This window comes from Echinops telfairi, unplaced genomic scaffold (genome assembly GCF_000313985.2).
Source record: "Echinops telfairi isolate 266 unplaced genomic scaffold, ASM31398v2 ScPeMD7_3533;HRSCAF=4204_0, whole genome shotgun sequence".
In the NCBI taxonomy this organism is placed as follows: Eukaryota; Metazoa; Chordata; class Mammalia; order Afrosoricida; family Tenrecidae; genus Echinops; species Echinops telfairi.
The window spans coordinates 102,816,407-102,833,196 of record NW_022107431.1 but is presented as its reverse complement, the minus strand read 5'-3'; the positions used below and the strand labels follow the sequence as shown (position 1 = coordinate 102,833,196).

Sequence of the window (16,790 nt, the reverse complement as noted above, 5' to 3'; positions counted from 1 at the left end):
TATTAATGCACTTTCACATAGTATTTCATTCTAGCCTCAAAGGAACAATGGATTCTATAACCCATCTAGCTGAATCAGTTGCTGTCACGTAGATTTGAACTCATCGCATCCATAAAGTACATAGTAGAACTGGCCGTAACTCTTTCCAACATGTGTAAATCTATTTGTTTAGAAGCAGCCTGCCCCATCTTTCTCTGACAGAGTGGCTGGTGGTTTCTGACCACTAATTTGTCAGGTATTGTCTGAGCGCTATAACCACTGTGCCACCAGAGTCGCAACAGATGCTATACACAGCGGTTCTCAACCTGTTGGTTGCGACCCCTTTGGGCGGTCGAATGACCCTTTCACAGGAATCGCCTGATTCATAACAGTAGCAAAATTACAGTTATGAAGTAGCAATGAAAATAAATTGATGGTTGCCGTCTCACCACTACATGAGGCACTGTCTGAAAGGGTCTCGGCATGACGAAGGTTAAGAACCGCTGGGCTATAGGAAATAATATCTCCAGAGCTAAATGATTATCTGACAGTGTAGAGTACAGCCAGAAATTCTAATTCCGAGTTCCATATGTTTCGTAGAATTGTGTGGTGGTAGTGTTGACATCCCCAAACTTGGCTCTCAAATTAACCAGAGATATATGACCAGGAAAGTACCACTTTCGCCGGTTGACTGTATTAATGCCTCCTTTCCTGGACCTGTGTCGGACAACACCCCCCCACCTTTTTGTTCTCCAGATACCAAACCTCCTTTCCTGTTCCCTAAAATGATAAAATACAGAGATGACACCACAGGCCCTTGAGCAAATATTTAATATTTCCCTCTCTCTCTCTAATTTGACACTAAAGGTTCCAGTAAGTATAAATAATTTCTGAACACAAACATCTTTGCCACCTCATTAACTTAATTAAGAGTAACTGATCCATTTTCTTGACTCAACAAATTTATATGCCAAAGATAGTGGTGTTGGTTCTATGGTGGAAGGGGAGGATTTTGTAAATAAATGGAACTTAACAGGTGAATTTTTAGCTTGAATTTATAGGACAGTCACTCTTCCAGAACCTTCATGGCTGAAGATAAAAGAGATTATCAAGGGGGAACACAGTTTTCCTCTTACTGCCCTGAGCCGAAACCAGAAACGGAATTTTTAGTTACTTAAAAATAGTTGTCGAAGGGCTCCAGTGCTGCCCCAGGCTGTGCGTTCAAAGGACCTAGTCTGTTTATGCAGGGTTCACTTTCAGCTAGCTTTTGTTTGGGGTGAGTGTTGGCATGGATTTTGAATGAAGTCACTAAAAAGTATTTGAAGAACCATATATATTTTTTCTGTAGCAGGAACGTTGAGCATAAGTCAGCTGTCAGCCAGAATTACTGATTTCACCATAGTGTAAACCAATTGCCAGTAGTCAGTGCTGACTCATATGGACTTTACGTAGCCCTTCTATCTTATATAGGATGGACAGAGTAATCTTTACAGAGCAGACAACCTCATCTTTCTTTCTTGAAGCGTGTGGTATCTATTTATAAAATGTGCTGCAGTATTTGTAGGTTAGTGGTTAAAATTAACAAGGACACTTTCCTAGTGCCTTTTCATGCCTAGGCACTGCTCCTGTTGTTGGGACCCTTGAGTCAGTTCCTACTCACAGTGGATCCAGGGGACTGTAATCTCCATGGATCCCTACTGATGTAGTGGTTATGAGTTGGGCTGCAATTTGCATCCTCGGCATTTTAAAACCACCAGCCTCGCCATGGGAGAAAGACTTGTAAACAGTTACAGTCTGGGAAACCCACAGGCGGGGGCTATGAGTCAGCATTGACTCAATGGCAGTGATTTGGGTTTTTGATTTGGGTAATCGCTACAGAAACAGATTGCCAGCGCTTTTACCACAGAATAACTGGTGGTTTCTAACCCCCAATCTCTTGGTTAATAGCGGGCACAAAACTATTGGCCACCGAGGCTCCTGGCCTATATATTTAAACAGGAACCAAACCTCCAAGACAATTTGGATTCTGACCCATCATGACCTTGGAAGACAGAGTAGAACTACTCCATGGGGTTTGTGGGCTGTGAATCTTTATGAAACCGACTGCCTCCAGTTCCTCCTGCACAGCTGCTGGTGAGTTCAAACCGCCAGGCTTCCATTGGCAGCCAAACGCTTAGTGCACTGTACCTCTTGTGTTCCCGGACTTGGATAGTGAGCGCTATTACATATGACTTATTTATTGTTGACGGCTGCTAAATGAACTTGGGTGAAATTAAGTTTCACGCAACAATAATTACCAGGCTGAGGCAGGAGTACATGGCGGGTTGTTCTCTTGTGCGCAGGGTCTCTGAGTCAGAACGGCCTGATGGCACACAGCAAGTCGTTGGATCTGAGACGCAGAAAACTGCCCAATTAATTCCTCAGTTAACTCAAGCCTGGGTGGCGTAGTGGTTACGCATTGTGCTGCTAACTTCAAGGTCAGCAGTTCAAAACCAACAGCCCCTGCGTGAGAGAAAGACTTTCTACTAAAGGACTTTGTATTCCCATTAAGAGTTAGTCTCAGAAATTCACAGTTCAACGTCCTGGCAGTCAGTGAGGTATGTGTTCAGAATGGGCAAACTTGCCCTTTGCTGGTAGAGAACTATTTTTTAAATGGACTTTTAAAATCCTAAAACGTTTTTTCGAAGTTATATGTTTATTATATTAACTCAAAGGTAAGATTTTTATCTTAATTCTTAAATTTAAGATTTTAAGATCAGTCTGTGAAGTGTTTCCCAAAGTCATATCCCCAGAAAGTATTAAACTGTCAAACTTTCTTATCAAATTATAATGAGAGCAACATTTAGTAACTCATGTGAGTTAATCTAGCACTTTATTTAAAATGCTGTGCCTTACCTGAACTTGACATCTCTCTCTTAGGACTGCATACACTCAATCAGCGTCGTGTATCTCAATATTTTAATGTCTCCTTGTAGTGTGCTACAAGACTGTAGCTGAAACACTCACCTAATTTGAGGTAGTGCCGCAGTCTCAGAGCTCTCAGGGGCAGTGACTGCTGCCCCGTGCTATGGCGTTGCTCGGGGTCGGAGTCGCCCCGGTGCTGTGAGTGGGTGCAGTTTAAGCATCTTCTGTGGAAGCTCTAGACACCTATTTTCAAGATACAAGAAATTTCGTGGAATGTGATTCTTCTCATTTTTATTCTGTGAATTTTTAAAATGTCACTCGTATTTTGTTGAGGAAAAGCTATTTTGTGAGATGAAAGTAGAATAATTATGGATATGCACTAGTAATTTTGAGTCAGTCAAGGAATTGGTGTGAGGTCCATCTTTTATCAACATTCATTATGATGACGAGAAAAATATGCTACGTATTTTTGCTGGAAAAAGCTCAGATTTGGTACTTCTTAAAGACTTTCATGTAGACAACCTTTCATTTACTGCCTGTTCGTTAGGTACATATTTTATTTGGTTAAGTATAACTCATGTAACTGATATTTAATACGAAGTTCATTTGTGAAACTGGAGTTTGACCCTCTCCTTTACAACTTTAAAATCAGTACCTTCAATCATGCTTCTGTATTATTTAGAAGTTATTTTTATTTAGTTGGTTGATTGTTCTTTTAATTCTTTATATTTTTACTCTTGACATTGTACAGCACAAAATTCTTAACTTTATGCATTATTCATACTCTAATCATAATGACATAGGTTTAAGAACAGCTGGTTCTTTGTATGAGGAAGCTGAGGTTGTCCGCTTCTATATAGCTATACAGGAACCCTGGGAAACACAAAGGGGCGGCTGTACTCTGTGCGATGGGGTCAGAATTGACTGGTTGGCAGTGAGTCTGTGAGTTAATTCCTTTAAGTAAGCTCGCATGTCACTTAGCTGATTTTTATTGGTGCATAGACAATTTGGTGCTTATTTATTAAGTTTAAATCAGCTACCTTTCTCACATTATTGCAAGAAGAGGCTGCTTTTAAAAGTCTTTAAAAATAATATTCAAAATTTCACTGACCTTGTCTGGTTATGAATGTGACCCATTTTAGTAAACTTAAATATCTGATAACATTTTCAGAGTCTAGATTAATGATAGGAGTGAATTAGTTTCTTTATAGTGATATTAAATATAAAGGCAAAGTTTTTATATCAGTTCTATAAGAAAATACCATGAAGTTATAATTTTTTACCCATGACACCTATAAATAAGTATTTTAATTATCTGTTAGAAAAATAATCAAGGAAAATGTTTTGTATTGATGAAATACTAGGTTCTAGATATTTTGAGAAAAAAAATTAAATCTTGCTTATTCCCTTATGCATGAATTATAAAGAAAATAGTGTATTTAAGTCAGTACATTCTTTTAAAATTAGTAAATACATGGTGTGTTAGTCAGGGTAGTCTAGAGAAACATTCATGTACACTCATATGTGTATAAGAAAGAGCCTTATATACAAGAGCAATTAAATATTGAGAAAACATCCCAGCCAGGTTCAGATCAAGTCCATAAGTCTGATATTAGCCCATATGTTCAATATCAATCTATAAAGTCCTCGTCAGACTTAAGAAACACATGCAATGATGCTGAATGCAAGAAAATCACAGGCCAGTGGGTGGAAAGTCTTGTGGATCCAGTGGCAGTGGAAGCATCTCAGCTCTGGCAGGGGTCCTCCAGCTCCACGGCACTAGTGTAGCTCCATGTGTCTTGTCAGCAGGACTGTCTCAACAGAGTGTGAGCGTGTGTCTTGCCTCCAATGAGCTAGTTATCTGCTTAGCACCTCCAAATGAGGTCATCAAGCTGTGACCTGATTGACAGGCTAAACTCCACCCCTTCACTCCTAAGTCTCAAATTGACAACAGATTATGTAACTATCACACAAGGGAATGAGAACATATGTAACTTAGAACTGTATACTTAGATTAAAAAATTAGTTTTGTAAGTACTTAAACAACAATATATTTTAAAGACTGATAATAAAATTAGCAATAGAGATTCTTAGAAACTGTCCAGAGCATAAGGGACTTTGGTTGTATAATAAATATACAACTATTATTATAAGTGAAAACATTGAATATATGTGTTTATATGTACCTTTTAGCAATTTTTAGGAAGCATATAAAATCAAGATCCCTGGATAGCAAAATGGTTTGTGGTTGACCATGAACCTCAAAGTACACAGTTTAAATCCAGCAGTAGTATAGAAGAAAGGCCTGGTATTATGCCTCATTTAAGATTCCAAACCCCACTCTGACAAAACACACAACACTCCTCTAGTTCTTCAATCCTTCCTCCCCTCACTGTTATGAGCTCAGGCCTACCTCACAAATCCTGCTAGACTGGTGTACATACATCTGTACAGATGGGAGCTTTATATACAGAATTCAGGATCAACAAGCCCTTCAGAAAAAGTAATGGGAGTAATGCGGCCAGAAGGGTAGGGGAAGGGAAAGGAAAGGGTGTGTGTGTGAGAGGGAACGGATAGCAATGATGACGGAATAACCCTCCTCAACGGGGACAAACACCTGGATGGTAGGTGCAGGGATAGAATAGGCGGTGTAAGATATGTATAAATAGTAAGAACAATACATCATATATTAAGGGTTGGAAAAGGTGGCAGGGCGGGCGAGGGAGGGAATAAAGAGGAGCTAATAACAATGGGCTCAAGAAGAAAGATAATGTTTTAAAATTGTCGATGGCAACATTTGTACATGTCTGCTTGATATAATGGATGTATGGGTTGTTATAATATAGGTAAGGGCCCCCAATAAAATGATTTATTTTTTAAAAAGATTCCAAACCCCGAATCCCCTGCCAAAGAGTCTGTTCTAACTCTTAGCAATGGCAGAGGGAAGAACGGACCTGCTTCATAGGGTTTCCAGGGATGCGAATCTTTAAGGAAGCTGAAACTTTCTCTCAGGGAGCAACTGATGGGTTCGTATCACCGACGTTTTGCTTTGCGTCCTAGCACTTAAGTCTCGGATCCCCCTATGTTAAAAATGACAATCAAGAACACTCTATGGTGTGGTTCTTCTTTGCAACAATGCCTGAAATTAGTATGGGCCAGAATCAACTCAGTGGCGAGTTAAAAAAAATAATTTTTTTTTACACTTAAACGTCTGTGTATGGTCAGAATTTCAAAGTACTTCTTTAGATATACAATCTGTAGCATTCCTATTCGCATTCTTAGGATAATGGAAGATCTATGAAGGCTGCCATTAAAATCACTTGGTGAACTTCGGGGAGTGGGGTGAGGAATGGGGTGGGGAAATTGGAAGGACACCTGACATAAATACAAGAGAGCTTCAATGAGTTTGTGGAAATGTTCCATTAGTTTTGATTCCATTTTTCTAGGAAGTTTTTAAAACCCTTCCTTGTATATACATCCAAACCATACATCCAAACCATACATCCAAATTAGTCTCCCCTTTGAGATCAGTGCATCACAAAAGTGGTGCTGTTGTCGTCAGCTGTGTTGAGTTGGTTCTGACTGATCACAACCCTGTGGACAGCAGAACGGAGTGCCGCCCTGTCCTGTGTCCCCTGCCCAGTTGTCCTGATGGGGGAGCCCACTGTGCATCATTGCGTTGATCCATCTTGTCAGGGACCTTCCTCTTTGACACCGCCCCCCTATGTTACCGAGCATGATGTCCTTTTTCCAGAGACTGGCCTCTCCTGATAACAAAGGCTATAGATGATAGAATTCCACTGTCTGAAAACAGTGTTTCCATGAAAAAGAATATGCTGGAAATCATCTTCCAAATTTACTAGAAACATCAGCCTTGGCTTATCTTTGCATATGAGGAGCACCTTTGCATTGAATAGTCACCAGATCTGTGTCTCCATCTGTTTAACAGAAGACAGGTAAAATAAAGACTGTGCCAGCATGTGGTATCACCTGTTTGTCAGTTTATTGAACTGTGGTGCTTATGCTGTGAAGCTGAAAGAGATTTCTCCAGTCTTTCAGTGACCACTAGGGTTACCCAAGGTGAACAGGTTCCAGTGGAAATTCTAGACTAAACACAGACTACAGGAAAGAGTAGTAGATCTACTTCTGAGGAATTCATCACCGAAACTCTTACAAATAGCAGTAGGATTTAGTACTGCAGCTGCCCACTTCTGGGGGATTAACCACTGGGGGGAAAGGAGGAAGTTCAAGAGAAGGGCTGACACAGTGATGTACAACAGGGCTCCAGCATAGAACCCAGCAGTGTCTCCTTCTGTTGTCCTTGGGCCATTACGGGCTGTAACTGTCTGATCCTGACCTTGTCTGACCACAAGGACAGAGACCACCATAAGAAAGATTGAGACATGAGGCTGAAAGAGATGTCCAAGTACACCGTTTTTAAGATGTAAATCCTGTTATTGGGGGGATGCAGTAAACATATTCTTTTCTCAAAGTCTATATAAGATGAATTTTTGTCATTTTTAAGCCCAAACCCTCAAAGAAGTTTCAGCTTAAGACTACCATATATTCTCGAGTATAAGCCAGCCCGAATATTAGCTGAGGCACCTAATTGTACCACAAAAGCTGCATTAAAAATGTGCTGAAAAACTCAGCTTATACACGAGTATATGCGGTAATTTTCTTTTGTAGGAAAACCTAGTAGCCCTACCAACCAAATGGTTCTACTGATTGCAACAGCATTTAAATGCAGATTAGCATTTAAGACCTCCTGAGGCCTTATTACTAGATATATGAACATCAAGGAGAAAGCTTTATAAATTAAAACAATGATCTTTTGAATAATCAGTAACATTTCTTTTAGTAAAAGGTGCAATTTTATTTCAACTAAGTTACACTCTAAAGAGCAATGGTATCATAATGCTAAAGGCTTTAAAGATAGACATATAAAGCGATTGTAAATACTAATCATAATGGGGAAAATTTTTGTTTCACAACTTTCTTGTATTCCAGTAGTTGAGGTAATCATGTAGATTAGAAATCGATAACCTTTGGCACCCAAGCCAAAGTCTGTATTTAAAATATGCAGTTTTCAGACACATGGATTCCACATGGGCTACATTTTAGCAGCATATATGCTAATGCAATTTTAAATATGTATCCCTTCATAGTGCATACTGCTTTTATATACATGAAAAATTTGAAGGACATTTTAGTATTAATTGTAGGATAGTGAAAATTTATCTCAACCTTTATGAAGATTATTATGTTAAAGAAAAAAAGAAGCAGCTACTACGAAAATGAGGCATGTGGATTTTTGATACCTAGTGGATTTAAAGTACTTTATTTGCTATTGCATTTCTGTGATCAATATGCCTATCTGTGCCATGTCTGATACCTACATACAATTATTTACCTATGACTTTCATGTGTTCCCAAGCATGTTTCCAGAAGTCAACTAGATACCGCATTGTTGAGTGGCATGCTTTGCTTACAATCTTGTTTTTATCTTTCAAGATCCCTAAAGAGAAATTTTTCATTAAATTAATCTGATATTTAGATGTGATAGATCCTTGATCCCCTACATGCTGTGCCATTCTGTCCTCCGTGCCTGCTTTTTGTCTAGCCTTCCTTCCTGTGTACTGCTTAAAGCACTGCTGCTTTCTACTCAGACTTCTCTGTTGTGCCTCACATATTTTCTTTGTAGTTATATTTTTAAGCTAAAAACTAACAAATTAAATACTAATGGATGCATGTTTATAAGTTAGAATTATTTATTGCCTTCATCGTAGTAGTAAACCCAAATATCCTATTATTTGTGTGCACTATTGCCCCAACTGTTATTCGTAATAAAATACACACCATCGTGTCATGTTTCTTAGATGAGAGGGGAAGGGGATAGAATCCAGAGTATAGTTTTGAAACACATACTATAGTTCCAAACAGAAGACAAGAAGACACTGCACTTGAGCACTTGAGCTCAATGAATGCAGTTCTCTGCAGCTGCACTAGGTGGCAGGCTGAGCCTCCTTATGAGCAGCCCAATGTGGAAGTGGCGCTTAGGCAGCTCTTTCCAGTATTTTACATGTGAAAATGCTCAAGGGCGATTTATGTTAGAAAAAGGTAGCCCTCCATTTGTATAAAATGCATTTATCACACGTATTCTTTCCTGTTATTTGGGTCACCATCGTTGCAATGCAGATGTACATCATTATTGTATGTAAACCTTTAGGATTGCACCTTTCTTTCATAATCCTTTGTTATAGATTGAAGAAGTCCTACTTAGAGTGGAGCATTTTAAATGCCAGCATACTTCTCATCATCCTTTTTCTTTTTCTCTTGTGCAGGTGACTTGGATTATTACTGGTTGGATCCCGCCACGTGGCACAGCAGGGAAACATCGCCTATTAGTTCGGTAAGTTTTCTGGGAGTGAGTGTTCGAAGTCAGGCATAGTGTAGGCATCCTTCTTTGTACTTAGTTTGTTGTATTATAAATCACCTTATTCTACGACATTAGACATTTTATTAGAGAAAAATACAGGTTGTTTTTACAGTACAGTTTTGAAGAAAATGCAGTAAAATACTTATTACCAAATAATTATAATACATAAAATGTAATTAACAAATAATGAATATGTAAAAAGGACATAATATTTAGCTAAGGATTAAGAACAATTCCAAATGCAGATTTAGATTCCTTGATATACAATATAGTTATATTTTAGTTAACTTCCTATTAGAAGAAAATATTAGGGATGTATAATTAATTAATTGTTAACTATCTTCAGTAGTAGTATTCAGGGTAATTAATCAACATTCTGTGTAAATAAAATATACCTCTAAATGAATTGTGATAAGCCAAGGATAAATCCCCCAGAATGAAAATTTCACTGGCTTTTAGCTGAAGAAATTGTACCATGATACAATTCAGTGTCTATAAGAAAGGAAGCATATTATGCAGATAAAACAACAACAACAACTTTGGCAATTTTCAATAGCATCCTGTAACGTGGCAACCGTCTAAAGAGGGAGACCGACTAATTGGACGTGTTATTCTTAACAAGAGAACAACCATGCCCAAAGAATCAGGTGCATTACTGGGTCTGAAAGTAAGTATGCTAGTTTTAAATGTTTTTTAGAGGATGAATTAGAGTGCAGATTGCATTAAACAAAGTTTCTGACAATGATTTTTCAAAATAAAATTTCTGTAGTGAATATGTCTGTGTTTACATATTGCTGTTTTATAGCAGATTTATCAGAGTTGATTTCTACAAATCATCTTATTAACTTAACGTACAAATGTGTTAGGAAAATACAGTGAATTATTGGTAAACTAAAATATTGTTTTCTCTGAATATGAAGTTCAAAGATGATGTTAACATATAATAGAATTTTAATAGGAGGTCATAAAATTAGATAATGTAGATCTCATCATTTTATTGCATTCTGGGAAGCAATATGAAACATCATTAAAGAGATTGCTTTCTATTTTCAATAGCATTGGTAGAATGTTGAAATAATAAAATATATCTAATATATTTATGAAAATATTAATTTAATTATAATAAATAGAAATAGACACACTAATAAGTTATGAGCATTCTTTATTTTATAAAAGTATATATGAATATAACCCACTCACTGCAACTGATTCTGATTTACAGCATTCCTATATAAGTATTAAAGTTTCCAAGACTGCAAATATTCACGGGAACAGATAGCCTCATCTTCAATCACTGGCTGGAACCAGTGACCTTATGGTTACTTAATCCACAGTGCCACCAGGCTTCCTTATATTTTTACATACTCATATACATATAATCCTATTGCAGGGGAGTTAATGGCAACTCACAGTGACTGTAAGTCAGAGTTGAACTGACCCCTACACTTTCCATGTAAAGAAGCCTAAGGCTGTGGCAAGTAGAGCTGAAACTGTTGGCTTTTTAGTTATCAGCTTAATGCTTAACTACCAGGTCACCAAGGGTTGTTATAGATGATTGATTTACATATGGAGACCTAAAGATGTGTTCCGAGATGCTGCTTTAAAATTATTCTGTGTGTATGATATGTATATAAAGTGTGTGTGTGTGTGTGTGTGTGTATAGTGTACCAAAAGATTATGCTACAACAGTGAGGTTAGACCTCTTCAAAACCATTGACCTTCAATCCAACAACAAAAACAAAAGGCACAAAAAAGCTCAGTGCACTTCATAGTGTTATCTTATTGATTATTGCCATTAATCTCTCTCGCTGTAAATTTTGATTTACAGTGTAAATCAAATCTTAGGGTAAATTTTGATTACTACACTAATGGACATGTCCTAAATCTTGTGAATCAGCTTCAGTCTTGGATAATACTCTCCCCACTTTTAATTGTATATATTTGCATTCCTGCATTGGAATACATTAAAAACTTGCAAGTATTTCAGATGTATTCAATTCTAGGTGTGGTAGGAAATACAGGTGAATGTGCTGCTCAGTAATGTAATCAGACTTTACTACGTGTCAGATAGGAGCGGATATGTGTGTGTATCATTAAGTAGATTACTCAACTGCCTCATAGCACAGAGAAACAGATGTACGTATATTATTGCTCTTTATATCATGGTAGATGGGTTCCTCAAATTGTCTTGTTCTTGGCATGAATTCCTGGCCCATCGAGTCTTACATGTACCTATCACTACAAAGACATGGCACCTACCTTCCAAGCGAATGGACAGTCCCATAATGCAAAGATCTACCAAAGGAAGATGTCTATTTGTCATTTAACCTAGTTCTGTCGTCACCAACAAAGTGAAAGAGGAAGGTTTCTTATTTGGCTGAGTCAGCACGGTACTCAGAACAGGATAAATCCCAGGCCCTGCAACAGCAGCGGGATGTGTGAGGCTGGCTTGTTGGTAGGACTGTAAGAGGATGATGCGGTGCAGCCAGCCACTCTGACTGAGCGGGCACCACCAGTTTGAGCAGTTCAGTTCTGCTCCTCACTGGACTCCAAATTCAAACACAAGAGATTTTCTTGCTGTGCAACACGTACGCCACCTTTGATCTCTAAGGGAGAGATTCATTTCTAGCCAAGTTTGGACATGCATTGCCAGCTCATCTTATCTTTGGAAATTCCTATCTGTTCAGTGATACTTTCTTGGCCAGACTGAACTAGGCAGAGGCTGCTGAACGTCCTGACAAAATCTTAGAGATTTTGGCACGGTTCGGAACCAATCTCCTGGTGATCTGGAACTGCCTGTGTCCATTATCCATGGGGTCTGTATGTTGCGGATTAATAAAAGACACTAGCATATAAACTTCCTGAGGGCACATCACCATCTCAAGTGTCATGAGTTTTGGTGTTTTCTTCCCCAAACTATACTTCCAGTTCTTTGAATCCAAAACCTATTTTGCTCCATTAATGTCTCTACACTGAATTGTAAATGCTTCTAAAGATCTATGGGATTAATCCCTCAGAGTAGCAAACTTCTGGTTCAATATGAGCCTTTATAATTATACTTATCCAGGTTGTTGGAGGAAAAATGACAGACTTAGGACGCCTTGGAGCCTTCATCACCAAAGTAAAGAAGGGCAGCCTCGCAGATGTAGTTGGACACCTGCGAGCAGGTAAAGTTTCCATCTTCCCACCTCAACAGTAAGTTGTCTATGCACGACTTGGTTCTCAGTTTTGGGTGAGTTGTCTATACAAAAAGTAAAAGGATAACCTATTTTAATGTATGGATAACATATTTTTCCATTTGGAAACTTAGTTTTCTCTTAATATATTAGCACTGTGGATACGTGACAATTTGAGGAAAATAAGGACAGGACTTTTACTTATATAAAATATATAGGAGTAGAGTACTGATGGATTTCTCATTGTGGGTGCCTTCATAAAATTGTTACAGAACTTCTTCAAAATCTTTACATTTAAGCTTTGTGAGAGAGAGAAAAAAGGAATCAGTATCAGTATTTAAGGTTTTAACACTATGTTGAATCTGCAGTAATTAGTAATTTTTTATAAACTCATCCACTGCTATAAAGCAGGTCTGGAGTTGTAAAGGCCCTGAAAGACAAAGTAGTCTTGCTCCACTGGGTTTCCAAGACTGTACATCTATACAGAATGATCCTGCCACATTTTTCTCCAGTAGAATTGCTGGTGGGTTTGAACCATTGACTTGGCGCTCAAACACTTTAACTTCTGTACCACCATGGCTCTTTGGTGGATTTTCAGAGCGGCCCCAAACACTTTGTCAGGAGAAATTTCTTTTTTTTTAAATAAAGAACAAGCATACTTCTATTTCTTACACATGTCATGTGATAGCATATTTTAATTTCTATATAGCATACAACACACCCCTCCAAAAAACAACCCCGCCATTGAATCTATTCTGATTCATGGTGACCCTTTAGAGCAGCAGTTCTCAACCTGTGGGTCGCGACCCCTTTGGGGACTGAATGTTCCTTTTCGCCTGATTCATAACAGTAGCCAAATTACAGTTATGAAGTAGCAAGGAAAATAAATGTATGGTTGGGGGAGTCACCACAACATGAGGAACTGTATTAAAGGGTCACGGCACTAGGAATGCTGAGAACCGCTGCTTTAGAGGGTTTCTGAGGCTGTACATATTTATGGAAGCGGACAGCTTCATTTCCGCTTACAGCATACATTATACTTATTTAGATGTGTCTTTGCATGTGGAAATGTTACTTATATTGCTTTTTTAGCCTTAGTATAAGACATTAAAGTGATTCACTATATTCAAATATAGCATAAATATAGCATTAACTATTTATGAATCTATCTTGATAATTTGTTTACTATTCCTTACAGTTAAAAAAAATCATATAAACATACTGATTTTGCTTGATATTTGTGACTTTAGCGTTTAGCAGAAGCTTTTAGATGAGTGTGTCTGCTTACAGATGTGACAGCTAAGTTTAACTTGGAGCAAAGAGAGAACGTGGTAGGCTGTCTTTTAAATTTTTATACCTAAGAATATAAATCTTGAGACCTTTTCAAGGAATATATTATAACACAGTTTTGATGTGATTGTTTACATTGTATCCGGTTTAAATCCGTTTAGATTTTTTCCTCATAGACTGGCTTTCTACATTTTGTTTAAGCAGAAAATTCAAGTCAGAGCTCATTCTTCCATAGTCAGTCGTTGTGAAGAGCTATGGTGGTGTACTACCATGTGGTTGGTAGGCGCCACGGAGTTGTTTCTGACTCTTAATGACCCCGTGTGCAACACAACACAACACGGCAGAGCCTGCACCATCCTCCCCATCCTCCCTCCGTTGTAGCCCATGTGGCAGCTACTCGTTGAAGGGTTCGCTCCTTCGCACTGACCTTCTGCTCTGTCAAGCATGATCTCCCCCGGGGGCTGTTACTGCCTAAGAACATGCCCTTCGTAAGTGAGACATGTCGCATCACCTTACTTCTGAGGGGCATTTTGACCACTGAGAAGGCATGTTTGTCCCTTCTGGCAGACCGTGGTATTTTACATGGTCTTCAGCAACACCATAATTCAAATACATCATTTCTGTTGTAAATTCATTTGGACTCCCAGTGACCCTCTCTGGGGTTCCCAAGGCTTTATGGGAGCATAAAAAGCCTCCCTTTCCCCTGGAGCACTGTGGTACCTGAAGGGCAACAGCTAAAAAAGCAGAACCCGTATGTAACCACTCACTCCCCAAAGACCAAAACTGAACCCATTGGCCTGGCGTCGCACTCCAATTCCAGGCTCTGTAAGTCTTCAGTGGTTCTCCATAATCCTTGTCTAGCTTTCATCTGCATACGAGGCATTGAGGACCATGGCTTGGGTCAGCTGGACCTTAAAATGACCTCTTTGCTCTTTAACATTTTAAGAAAATGTTTTGCCACAGACTTTTCCAAGGCTATAGGCTGCCGTTTGATTTGTGACTGATGCTCCCATGGACTTGATTGCGAATTAGGGACTGATTTTGATTCAGCCAGAAATGAATGCATACTTCACCACAGTGCTTCTCTCAGTGTCCCGAGTCTTTGCTTGTTCAGTGACCTCAGTATAAGCCTCACATGGAATCACTTCTGCTGACTATGCAGAGTGTATGATCATTTGGACGACACGAATTTGCACATCAGATTGTGTATATGATGGCTTTTGATTTTTCGTCTCTGTGTATTAATACAAAGATTGCTTAAGTCAACCGAGGTATTTTCATATTCAGAAATGTTCCTTAGTGAATCAGTTCATTGTTTAACAACCTTATGAGCCCGAGGCCTGAAAAGCATCAATCTGAAATGTTAAACACATGGCATAAATAGCTACCCAACAGATACGTGTACTTTTCACTGTAAGCAAGTGATATATTTGAGAAAAAAGAAAAGCACTTTTGTAATTTTTATAACATATTCTTCTTGTTTTTCTTATGACTTTGGAACTATGTTTTCCTTCTGTTTTGATAGTGTCCTCAGTGGCTTGTAAAACTACACCTTTTTTTTAAAGCAGTGCGACCTTTATTCAAAACTTATGATCTTAGTTTAATATCGCTTAAGCTTTGTCTGGTCATAACCCCCACAGGGCCATACACTGTGCTATTCAGTTCAATCATTTAAAACACAAAATTGATGCTGACACTACTCATTCGGACCACTTGTCAGCTATTTATTGAAGTCAGAGTTCAATAGGCTTTGTCTTTTCTTAACTCCCCAGCTACTTCCACTACCTTCCCCTTTCTTGAAAATGTCTGTCCATCCTTCAAAGTTCATCTAATGTTCCCTTAATTCTAAAGTTGTTTTCTGAAATTTCCACCCGGAGTAGTGATGGCTACTGCCCTGCCATCAACAGCCCTTCTGATTTTTAGATGAAACTCCTAGGCATAAGTCTTGACTTAGGAGGCTTAGACCTACACATGAATAATTAAGGCATTAAGTTACTATGATATTAACAAGCTTTGCCTCCCGGTTGATATCTTTAAAAGGAATAATTTCATTATGAAGTAGCTTGGCAAAATGCCATTAACAACTTTGTCGCTGGGTAATAAAATCAATTTAATGGTTTCCATCCAGCAATGATACACACAAAAGCTATAGGACAAAATAGAATTAAAAACTACCAGTGTCAGAACAGAAATAACCAGTGTAAGTATTGTTCTTTAAAACATTTTATAGTGTTTAAATATATGTACACATAGATATCTGCATGTACTGAATAATACTATAATCATTTTTTGCAAAATAAACAGAAAATATTCCTAGTATATGTTATATTTGTAATTATTTGTACTTTTGTCTTTTTTGTTTTGTTTTTTATTGAAATGTACTGATTTTAAAAAACTCTTTTAGGTAATTGCTCAGGCCTATTAGAAATAATTCAGTAATAAAACTCCTTTAGCAAACCAAATTAGCATTATGTGCTTTTCAAATGCTTACTCTTTGATGTTTGCATAAATCATCAGTACAACTAAGGGAGACTCACTTTAAAATAACCGTAGTGTTTTTGTTTCTGTTTATAAAGAACAACCTTTCATTTTGAAAAGATCAAGTTAAGATCTAAAGATTTATGTTTATATTCCAGCTTTAAAATGTATAAGGGCGATGTTGCTCTATTTAGTGAAACACTTAGATCCTTAGATACTGAAATGTTCTAGACTCTGTGAGACACAACATAAGAAGGAGTATAAAATAAATTAAGACACATCAAGCTGCCACTGAGTCTGGAACTTACCTTTGTATATTTGACCTACCAGGAGTCAACATATTTACAGATAAAAAATTTATAAATCAAAAGTATTTTTCCCTAATGATCTAATGATGAAATATCTAGTAACAAGATGTGATTAGCCCAATTCTGTTGACACTTGATCCTATTGCTATCTTTGTTCGAACTCAGAATATTTAACCAATTAATGAGGACTATATTAATTTTTATTATTTTTGTAAG

The 16,790-nt window shown here is 38.0% G+C and overlaps 1 protein-coding gene across 50 annotated transcripts in view; it reads left to right on the top strand.

Annotated features, from left to right (window-relative positions):
* The window catches only part of RIMS1 (regulating synaptic membrane exocytosis 1), a 545,565-nt gene that overhangs the window by 345,125 nt on the left and 183,650 nt on the right, over window positions 1–16,790 (top strand). For all 50 annotated transcript variants that reach the window (XM_045294412.1, XM_030886813.2, XM_030886812.2 and 47 more), the window contains 3 exons: window positions 9,228–9,295; window positions 9,879–9,989; window positions 12,390–12,489. In XM_045294412.1, coding sequence (XP_045150347.1) covers window positions 9,228–9,295; window positions 9,879–9,989; window positions 12,390–12,489 — 279 coding nt within the window. The remainder of the gene's footprint in view (window positions 1–9,227; window positions 9,296–9,878; window positions 9,990–12,389; window positions 12,490–16,790) is intronic.